General features: G+C 33.6%; 2 protein-coding genes across 5 annotated transcripts; one reads left to right on the forward strand and one right to left on the reverse strand.

Moving 5' to 3' along the window:
* Positions 1-545: 545 nt before the first annotated feature.
* LOC124821855 (acylamino-acid-releasing enzyme-like) lies at positions 546-8,975 on the reverse strand. 4 transcript variants are annotated; one of them, XM_088096210.1, is made up of 18 exons: positions 8,831-8,975; positions 8,372-8,476; positions 7,743-8,058; positions 6,739-6,963; positions 6,425-6,649; positions 6,233-6,301; positions 4,967-5,105; positions 4,449-4,600; positions 4,277-4,359; positions 4,066-4,187; positions 3,893-3,971; positions 3,041-3,218; positions 2,090-2,150; positions 1,823-1,945; positions 1,538-1,735; positions 1,040-1,108; positions 869-945; positions 546-801 (listed from the first exon to the last, which is right to left on the reverse strand). In XM_088096210.1, exons 2-18 carry the CDS (start codon positions 8,466-8,468, stop codon positions 702-704), a joined length of 2,313 nt encoding a protein of 770 aa, XP_087952336.1. In that variant the 5' UTR covers positions 8,469-8,476; positions 8,831-8,975; the 3' UTR covers positions 546-701. The 4 variants fall into 4 exon arrangements, 3 of the variants coding, with proteins under 3 accessions (XP_087952336.1, XP_087952337.1, XP_087952335.1); XM_088096211.1 differs by lacking the exon at positions 8,831-8,975 and adding an exon at positions 8,738-8,771; XM_088096209.1 differs by lacking the exon at positions 8,831-8,975 and adding an exon at positions 8,575-8,705.
* A 312-nt stretch (positions 8,976-9,287) lies between these two features.
* Positions 9,288-10,630, forward strand: PNSB5 (NAD(P)H dehydrogenase 18). The gene is made up of 5 exons (XM_047293799.2): positions 9,288-9,564; positions 9,657-9,717; positions 9,957-10,019; positions 10,100-10,158; positions 10,258-10,630. Exons 1-5 carry the CDS (start codon positions 9,361-9,363, stop codon positions 10,486-10,488), a joined length of 618 nt encoding a protein of 205 aa, XP_047149755.1. The 5' UTR covers positions 9,288-9,360; the 3' UTR covers positions 10,489-10,630.
* The last annotated feature ends 293 nt before the right edge of the window (positions 10,631-10,923 follow it).

The following is a 10,923-nucleotide window of genomic DNA, read 5'->3' on the forward strand; positions in this document are numbered from 1 at the left end:
GGATTTAAAATACATTATCATAATAATAAATAAGCAATAAACCAGTAAAGAAAATAATATGTATATTGTGTTAAAGTTGTGAAAAAAAAAAAAAATATATATATATATATATATATATATATATATATATATATGATTATTTGAAATATATATTTTTACTTCACAATGTTACATAATCTTATTTTAATTTTTGGTATTGAAAGATATTTTTGTTGTGTTTCATTTATATAGTATGTTTTTATTTGTTAGAAAAATTAATAGTGTAGAAAAATACTTTACAAGTATATAAGTATGCAATAGATATTTCTGTAGTGATTTAAACGTGAAAATTTAGCACAAAGAAAAAATAATTTAACTTATACAATAAAATTAAAAACTCAATTTTGTTTCACTTGTAAAATTAATAAATATTTTGATTGTTTGAAATTTTATTCATATGTAATTATATAATATTTATATAATGATTTCATTTTTATCTAATTATTGTTTATACTTTGATAAAATATATCCACATATCTCATAGTCCCCTAGTATGCTAGTGAAAATTAAGGGGAATAGGAAAAATAAATAAAATATATCGACACCATTATTTCCAACACATTTCTAGCAGAGGGTGACAAACAGGCTTGTCCTCATTTTTATTATCACAAACAGTTGGTGGCTCTTTTAATCCTTCATGGCTCTGTCCATTACTTGAGCGTTTAGGTCTTCAGGAAATCTCGTGATTCGCTTGCCCCGTATGTGCAGTACTTGTTGAACCACACCCCAATGTTAAGGAAAGATTCCATGTCAGATTGTGGCCTGCAAAAATATAACAGAAAATAAGTTAAAAACAGGAGTGATTCTCTAATTCCAGTAGGTTGTCTACCTTTTCAGTGCATGAACATCATTTTGAAACATAATGATCTTGACATCTACACCTTTCTCCTTCAAAGCCCGAGCATACTGCACATTTAAACATTTCAACTTTTACTGTCAATAGTACCAATAAAGATGGTAACTCCTCACTGTGACTATCCAAAAGCTACTAAGTACTTACTTGCAACCCATCATACATTGGAACACGAACATCTTGGGCACCTAATAGGAATAGTGTTGGTGCTTTTACCTGCATAACTCATCAAAATACAAACTATCGTTCCAGAATTCAGCTGTAAGATGGACAAAAAAAAAAACTACCATCTTAAGAGCTCCATCAGTCCATGTGATACTATATAAAGTACTTCATATACAGAATCAATAGAAAGGACACAAAGGATAAAAGGAGATGAAATTTAAGCTTCATTGCAAGTGAAAAAAATAGGGTCCACTCAGTTTGCTCAAAAGCTTAACAACGTTGCAGGGAGTATCATCGGTAACAGAAGTAATGAGATGCCTATGCCTCTACATTCTTATATTGCAATGAGCAAAGGGTTTTTTATGGTTTACTTTTTAATGATCAAGGTAGATTTCTTTTTTCAATATGGTTTTGTTGAGAGCTCTTATAAATACCGGCGAAATTCAATCTGCAAGTGTTTATTCAGCTCAATGTACATACCTTTGAGACGTGTGAAATGGGAGACTTGTTATAAAGGAGAGTCAAATCATCTGCGGAAGGTGGTTCAGTAAAGCAATTTCTGGCAGTGGTTCCACAAGCTTCTACATAGCACCAATCAGGGATATCTGTTGTTCCAATCATCAGTGCAAGGTTACAAACAGGATTGATTGCAGCCGCTGCTACAAACTTGTCTGGTGCCTGCAGCAAATGCAGAGTTCGTATGTTACAGCAAATTGATAATGCAACATGTGAGACAAAAACATCTATTAAGTGGAGTTATTGCACCTGGCCAATCAACTGAGTTGTCAGAAAACCACCATGTGAAATGCCCATTACTGTAATCTTAGATGGGCTGGCAAGACCCAAGTTGATGACATGATCTATGGCAGAGAGAACATCATTGACATCCTATATATGAAAAACTAAAATTAAGGTCCGACCCAGAAAATCTAGCGTATCTATATTGCTAAACTAGCTTATAAATTAAAGCTTTGCTTCTATAGCATAAGCTAATCAAAGTATTTAGCGTCAGAAGTAGAACATAATAAATACCTGAGACCCAACATTCCCTGGAAGAGATTGCAATGCTTCCTCACCAAATCCCAATGAACCTCTGAGAAATAATAACATTATATGAAACCTCAGAATGGACAACTAAAAACATTCTTTATCCATGTTTTGACATCTAAAGGTTCTATAAGCTATACGTGGTCATAATGAGTTTCCTTATGGGTGTTGACAATGACATTTATTTCTCTAGAAAAGCAGTCCGAGTAGTGCAAACTTTTAAACAATATAAATTAAGATGCATATGGAGAATGAAAGACTTGTGTCCAGGAAATTTTATCGAAGTATAATTATTCAGAGTCCTTATAGCATAACAAAAAATTGACCAGCCTTTCACTTTCAACTCCTCAGCGTTTACCATTATGAAGTCTAACTAAACCCTAAACATCCTTCTGTTCACAATTCCCATAATTCATTTCAATTTCTAAATTCCTAATGTAGCTCTTACAGATAGGTATCCACATTTATTTCCCATTCCAATATCAGACTGAGTATTTTTTATTTTTTACTTCATGGGGAAGCTATTTAAACTTCATATATGCTAACATTCTCGTTTAAACTCTATAAACTTATCCTGCAAAGAGTCGTGTTCTTTATTTTCTCTGGTATCTAGTGTAAACTTGCTTCCTTTTCTAAGGATTCAAATGATAGGATCTACAACCAATCCTCTTTGACAGGTACTTCGAGCTAATGAAGTCAATTAAGCTTGTTTTGCATAAAAAAGGCAATAGTCTTACATCCTTTTTTAGGAGTTAAAAGCATAAATAAGTTTCATGTCCTCAATATGTGACCAACTTTTGTTACCAATAATTTCTCTTTTCAAATTAGGTACCTAATAATTTAAAATATTTAAGTTTATGATGTTAGTTCCATCTCTCTTGGCATAACAATACTGAACCAAACTAATGATTGGAAGTTCAAGAGTATTTTGGCTACCTGTAATTTACAATCAGCAAGCTGTATCCAACTGTAGATAGAAAAGCCAAATACTTAGAAAAGTATGACAAAGAGACGTCTTGGGGCCCTCCATGAAGGATCACAATTAACGGATCAAATTCAATCTTGGTATTGGTTTTAGAAGACACAAATATAGCTTCAAAAGGTTTTGTAGCACCTGAAATTAAAATTAAAATAGATAGATATAATAGTCAATTGACTGGTCAATAAATTTGAGAAGATTTATTGATAGGGCGTAATTAATAAGTGTGTTCCTGAAGTACCGTATCACCAAATAAGTGGTTGCATTGTACAAGACAATCTTCATCAATTTATCAAGTCAAATATTTTCAATAGTCACATACCACAAAGTTCTTTTATGCTCTCTGTTAAATGGTTGTTTATACATAGCCCCCTTATAGTGAACATATAAACTAAAGCTTCATTTCTACTTTCTTGTTTCTTTGTCAATAAAATCAAGATTTTATGCAAGATATAATACATAGTATTATCTTCATGCACCAATCAAAAGCTAACTTTTGTTCATTTTCCCTTTTAGGAGAGGACATGGTGGGGACAGTGCATGTTGGGGAGAGTGGAGGGAACAATCACAGTATGATTTTCAATAGTGAATTTAGTCCCATATGTTTAAATTTCATCACATGAATCAGATTAATTCACCTCATTATTGACGAGCAGTATATGGATTGAATTTCATAAATCTAATAGGATACCTTATCAGTTGGATTCTGAGAATACACAGATACAAATTAAAGCATATCTGAAATTTCATTAAGTCATTCAACTTAGCACTGAATATCCACGAGAAAGAAACCGGAATAACTTGAAAACCTTTTGTTTGACCATCATGAGCATCCTTAACTGAGATCCTCAGTATACTAGACTGGAGAGAGGACAGCAAAGATCTAACCTGCAGCCAAAATCCTATGATTCGCTTCTAAATAGAATGACATATGTTTGCAACAATGATTTCTGATAATATCTGACAAGAAAATAGAACAAACCTTGTCAGAGCATCTGAATATGGGACTGGATATATTTGACCAACTCCATGTAGTATTGTTTGTCTCCTTCTTAATGGCCTTTCCATACCTTATTTGAGCAAAATCAACCGGACTGCTGGAAACTGCAAAAGGATTAACAAAGAAAAACGATAAAACATATTCCTCCACTTCAAAAGTCCCAGGTATTGACAAATTGAGCAGTTGTTTTTACTGGCAACAATATTGTTCCCATCCAGCGTAAGAAGATTCCACGAGAAATTTGGATCTACAGGGCTGATATGTACTATCTCCCCACTATAATGTGATGAAAAAAGAATTGATAATAAAGAATACACAACCTTTGATAAATGGAATAAAAAACATTCCTGTTGTTATTTACTTACCTCAGCACATTCACTGAGAGCAGAACTTCACTGCTGTGCCAGATGGATGATATAATCATTGTGCAGTTGTCAGATAACCAAGGATTACTATGAATAGTGGTACAATAAAGCCCAGGGAAGCAACCGTCTTCAGCGCACATCACAACAGGAATCTCCAAAATTGATTGAAAAGACTGAGTTATTAACCGAAAACAATATGCACTAATTGACATATGCTTAGATCTCACTAAGAGAAGGGGTAGGATGAAGAAGAGAAAAGAATCTTATTTATAGCACCAAGTATCATATGATGTTTTGTTTTGTAAAATAGCAAGGATCCTCAATACTAACATAAACAATCTGAAAATCACAAATGAAAAACTACATGGCCTATGTGATCCAAGAACTTAGACTTGAATCCAGTGTATTTAATAAATGAACTAGATGAGAAAGTAACAAAAAGGTTCACTCTAAGTTATTAAAGAATGCAGTTAAACCAAATACATTAAAATCAAACTGGCCACATAGGAAGATCTTACGATGTCGTCAATTTTGGAAGATTGGAAAGGTTTTCCATTAGTTAGCCAATCAATTCTGTGAAGTGAATTTGTAGCATTATGCACTCCAGAGTCCACAGCACTTCTTGCAGATAAAAACACAAGAAATTTTCCATCTGGACTGGTGGAAAATTCATGAACAACGGTCAGAATATTAAGAACACAACTCATGTTCCAATATTTCTCAACAACTAATATACTTTCATGAGCTAATATTTGATTAACTTCAGACAAGTCACTTTGTTCATATAAAAGATTAGAAAACAATGACCACGGGAAAGTGAGAAGACACGTTGTTATAAGAAAGGAACAGAAAAAAAATAAATTTAATCCAGAGTACAAAAACTTGGATTATTTCTGCAGTAATCAGGTACAAGCATCCATGCTATAATATAAAATTTCTAACTGGAAAAATATGATGTGTGACTGCAAAATGTGGAAACTATCTAAAATTATTGAGCTAAAGAAGCTCAAATAGGTCCAATATGTGACCAACAACATCGAAGGCAGCACAAACTGACACTGATTTCTGACCAGTTAAATTATGCCAACCTTTCAGCTTTGACTAACAAAGAATGAATCGTGACTAACACTACTGACTACACTAAGTTGCTGCTTAATAAACCAATCATTTGAATTTTCGAAAGGAAAACTAGTGTTATGTGATTAAATTAACTTATGAGTACAAGATGATTTACCACGTTGGCAACTTACTTGACTTGGATAAAAGAAATAACAGTAAATAGTTTTTTGTAGAAGAACCTTTATACATCCCTCACTAACAAAACAGTAATACCCTTTGTTTCAATCATAAAGGCATGTAAGTTTCAAGTAACCTTTTTCATATCTTCCAATTCTCTGAAAATAAGCCATGACATCTCAAAAACTTGAAAATTAAAAACACAAAAATAAAACTTCAGGAAAAGAAAAAGAAACCTATCCTTTGGCTACAACCACCATCCACCAGATCCAAGAATTTCAAGCCTTACTGCCACTATCTGTTGACTTGACATGATTCGAGATAACAATAACCTTGATCTTTCTGCTAGTCATCTTCATCTTTTGAAATGTTTCCATTTTCTTGTGAACAAAATCACAGTTATACACACCAAAAACTTCATGGAAAAATGTTTTCCACTCTCAAGATTTTGAAACAAGTGAAGATTAATCAATACTAGCACAACCAAAACCTAATAACTATTGGACAAAAAGTCTTAAAACATGTGATTTGACCGGTGAACAGCCTACCTGAACCGTGGAAAGAATGCACTGCTTATAGTTTGAGTAAGGTTCAGCACATGAAATTCTTCAGTTGACCTACATGTAAAACATTGTTTTCATAATTCAGTTCAGAAATAACCAACTTTGCAATAAGTAAATACATTCAAATAGGTGTCAAAAAAGAATAAGAGTTGATAAGATCTTACTAATGCGACTTACTGGAGCACTGGTTCATTAGATTTTGAATCATGATGCAGTGCTCTAAGTCTAACAGCATATAATCCGCAAGGTCTGTTAGAGCAATACTTAATGCCAAGTTTTCTTGGCTTAGATGACCACCCAACGAAAACAAGGTATTGTTCTGAGCCTTCAGTAAATGGAGCCCATACAACTTGGCCAATACTCAAGGATTTGTCAATTCCTTTGACTTCTTGCACCTCACCACTGTAAAATTAAAATACAAACCAAACTAACATTCCTATATAAGAAACATATCAAAATATTATCCATCATTGAAATGAATGATGAAAAACCTGTTGATGTCGATAACAAATAGTGCAGGCTGTCTCTTTCCAGCATATGTTTCTCCCCAGTCCTCCTCCCAGTCCCCTTGACATTTCCAATAACCTGAATCCTTATCTGCACAGCCATCTATCTTGTAGCCCCCCAAACCATTAAATGTGAGCTTTGCAGGAGAGGGCCCTTCTGCTACGTATGCTACGCATGTTTCATTCATGTTCCACGAGACACCCTCAAACCTAAACCATATAAAATAGGAAAAACGAATGTTCTCATAATGCATGGCACGAAGGGTCTACATTAATGTAGTAATAGTTCAGAAGAGGTTTCCCCTACTAAGTTAAAAATATGAGTACTTACGAAACTAAACAACTAATGAGCTAAAAGGAGTAACAGTTTAACATTGAACAATGCCAAACTATGCTGTGCAGATACAGATACAAGTATTGAATACAATATTATATGATATGATACATAAATATGATATTTTAGAAAAAAAAACAAAAAACTAGGATACAGATATGGCAATATATGTTAACTTAAATATAATTATATTATATATTTCTTAGATTTCCTTTTTCTCTTAATATAGTTAATATTAGTATTGATTTGTCAACTCTGCCTATGTTCACATGATAATCAGTCCCAAAATCAGGTAAAAGAGGAAGGCTATGTTAGATCCTTGATAATTTGTCAAAGCCCGGAATATGGATCATTCACTATAGATTACATGGCCAAAGGTTGTTATCTGGAAGTAACATTATTGTATCAGTATTGATTATTGACCTCTAGCGAAATTTGTCAAAAAGTATTTGTGTATATGTATAATTCAGGCAGTAAGTTTGTCTCAGTCCCAAGAGTGTGTATGTGTATATATGTATAAGTTAGACCGTAAAGATTCAATACAAAGACAGTCATATAATACATGTATTGATATCCGGACACGGATACATAACTGATTTTGAAGTAACCAAGCTTCAAAGGCACAAAAGACATGAATAACATATTACTTACTTACCATCCATCATTGTATACTGAGCCATGCAGTGATTGAGGAATGTGGAACTCCTTCTCCATTCGAGAAGAGCTCCAAATCTGAAAACAACAAGCAGCTTCATTCTCTGGATTTCGAATCACTAAGAGCTTTGAGCCAGATGGTGATGGAACAATCACGGACACGCCAGACATCTCTATTGGAAACGGAGCCCACAGAAAATTCACAGAACTGTTCCTTTCTTTTAGAATGTTACAGGACATGATGGATGTCCTCCTCGTGTTTGTTAAAAGATCTGATTGGGAAACTGCAAACATTCCTTGCAAGTGCAACCCTGGAGCTACAGACAAAAGGGCAAAGTCTCAATTTGGCTAGCAATGCGATGGAACTAGTACAGATCAATGAAATAAATGAACTATGTTTCGATAAACTTCTCAACAATAATTAATGAGAAGAAAACAATAAGAATATAAAATGAAATAAATTCTTCTCCTGAGAGCTAAAATTAGCTGATGCATGAATTGCTTCACAAAAAGCTCTCTCATTTAGTTTCTTCATCTGATTTTAACTTCTGTGGGTTATTTCTATTTTTCTCCCTTTAGTATAATTGAAAAGTTCATTGCTTTTCAAAGAAAGCAACAAAGGAGACTTACAGCTAAAAAGCCATGCCTTGTCAATGTTGGGAATACTGGTGAACTCTTGAAGTAAGCTAGAAAGGTGGGCATAGTCATCCTCAGCTTCCTTATGCATTTCCAAGCCTGAAACAAAACCACCAAAGATCATTGCAATTAGCTTGCTAGTTGCTTCATAAAGGAAAAATACACTTTTGTTTCTTCAACAATGCAGATTAGCTTACAGGGGATCAACACCTTGGTACATAAAAGATGAGAAATAATATAGTGAAGAACATGAATGAACAGTGGCATTAGTTAGTGAAGTATAAAAGGGTGGCAATTGGTAAGCAATACAGGGGAGAGAAAACGTTTTTTTATTTATACAGAGAATGAAAAAATAAATACATTGGAAGACGAGCTGATGCTAAAAGGAAGTTGTACTGAATGCATCAGGATTTAGTATGGAAGTGGGTAGTGAGGAGAGAGTATGAATGGTACCTTTGATTGGTGTAAACTGTGTGAGTGAGTGGAGTATTAAATGCAATCAAAGGAAGAAACAGAACTCTGTTTAAGTTTGATGGAAAGAGAGAAACATAGGTTTTTGTAGTGTGTCTTGTTTGACTCCGAAAACAGAGAGAGCAGAACGGTGAAATTAAGAATAGTGAATTTTTTTGTTTTTTCTGAAGGTGGATATTATTTTATCCGAAAAGACATATCTATTATACTTTTATATTTGTAATGTACAAAATACTTTTTTCTTTAAAAAGCCTTGTCTTTGTCTTGTATAGGTACTTTTAATAATTTATTTTTCTTTAACTATTCAAAAGTTTTAATTCATTTATGAAGTTTTATTACTAACAAGAATCCAACGTCCAATAGACATATATATACACATATGGCTTAAACTCGTATAGAATAACAAGTTGATAAGATAATTGAATATAAAACTAAAGTGTGTTGTTTGTGTGGAGCATGTTATATAGGATGAGATAGATAGATAGACGGACAGAGAAGAAAGAAAAGCAGAGATGGCAGTGTGTTCCTCACTCTCACTTCTCCCTCCCATTCCTTCTCAACCCAAAACATTCTCGTTTTCTCAAACACCACTCACAAAGATCTTCACCAACGGTAACACCCCAACAAGATTCTTGTTGAATGCTGGTTTCAACGAGATAGAGCCTGACCTCAATGAAGATCCTAAAGACGTATATGCTACCAATGGAATTGATGCTGTATATCTTCTCGACCATTCTTCTGTTTTCTTCTCTTTTCTTCTGCCCTTTTGCTTCCACCGTCACTTTCACTTCTTTCATGCCAATTTCAGGATGATTTTGAGTATGGAATTTATGATGACCATCACACTTACTTTGAAGGAGAACAGAAAGGTCTGTGTTTTTCATTCTTGCTCCAACTTTCTTTTCATCGCTGTCACAGGACCATGAACAAAAAGATTAAAAAGAATGATTTTATTTGTAGAAATTTGTAAGAGAATTATGGGGTCCATTCTTAGCCTTTTTTCTTGACATCTGAGCATATTCATAAAACACATACAAGTTGAAAATATGATATAGAATAAAACACATACTTTTCAGTTGACAAAGTTGATGATGAATATTCATTTCAGGAACATTTTGGGGTTCAATTATGGAAGAGATAGCAGCAGCAGAACCCCCCACAGGATTCCAGGGTGTGTTTTTGATTATCATTCGCAACATTTTCAATATATATAATGGTCTTTTTTATCTTACTATCATTCATTTTATGCAGGGCTTATGTCATGGCTCTTCCCACCAGCCATTGCTCTTGGGGTGTACTTCAATGTTCCGGTAACAGAATCATCAAATGTTTGAATATAAACAGTGCATTTGCATTGTTAGTTTGCTAACTTTGTATAACTTTCTGACTAACAAGTTTCAATTTTTCAGGGGGAGTATTTGTACATTGCAGCAGGCGTATTTGTAATCGTATTTTGCATTATTGAGATGGATAAACCTGATAAACCCCACCACTTTGAACCTCACATATACAATATGGAAAGAGGAGCTCGAGACAAGTTGATAAATGACTATAATACCATGAACATATGGGAGTTCAATGAAAAATATGGTGACCTGTGGGATACTACTATCCAGAAGGATGACATAACCAAGAGATAATTGTATATATTTCATCACTTATAATGACAATTGATATTTTCTTTTCACTTTTTACTTTTCCCATTTTTCTGTTTCAAGAGGTGTATGTATGTCCCTTTTTTTTACCTTCTTATTTATAAATAGAAACTTAAGTTCTTTCTGATTTTGATTTTCATTCTTTATTCTGAATTGTATGAACTCAAAATTATTGAATATAGAAAACAGTGTTTTTTTTTTCCTTATTTCTTGTGTTTCTAAAGAGGATACTTAAGAATATTGCTGTTCATTTGGACTCAAAAACCTTCATTGATTCTTTGGCCAGCTTTTATAATTCCAGCAAATCCCATCAAACAAATATGATCTCAGCCACTACCCTCTCTAAGGTCACAAACCAACAGCACACAATCCAACGCCTTTTTCAGGACTTAGGAGCAATCATAAAAGTGTCCTTTTCCA

The sequence above is a fragment of the Vigna umbellata genome, chromosome 8, assembly GCF_029865625.1.
Source record: "Vigna umbellata cultivar VRB3 chromosome 8, Vumbellata_1.0, whole genome shotgun sequence".
NCBI lineage: Eukaryota > Viridiplantae > Streptophyta > Magnoliopsida > Fabales > Fabaceae > Vigna > Vigna umbellata.

Coding starts and splice junctions, on each gene's coding strand:
- LOC124821855 (XM_088096209.1), bottom strand. CDS start 8,644: ATGCCACTGTTCATTCATGTTCTTCACTATATTATTTCTCATCTTTTA. Junction 4,360..4,448: donor CTCTCAGTGAATGTGCTGAG/GTAAGTAAATAA, acceptor ATCACATTATAG/TGGGGAGATAGTACATATCA. Junction 3,972..4,065: donor TATTCAGATGCTCTGACAAG/GTTTGTTCTATT, acceptor TTTTGGCTGCAG/GTTAGATCTTTGCTGTCCTC.
- PNSB5 (XM_047293799.2), top strand. CDS start 9,361: ATGGCAGTGTGTTCCTCACTCTCACTTCTCCCTCCCATTCCTTCTCAA. Junction 10,020..10,099: donor ACCCCCCACAGGATTCCAGG/GTGTGTTTTTGA, acceptor CATTTTATGCAG/GGCTTATGTCATGGCTCTTC. Junction 10,159..10,257: donor GGGTGTACTTCAATGTTCCG/GTAACAGAATCA, acceptor TCAATTTTTCAG/GGGGAGTATTTGTACATTGC.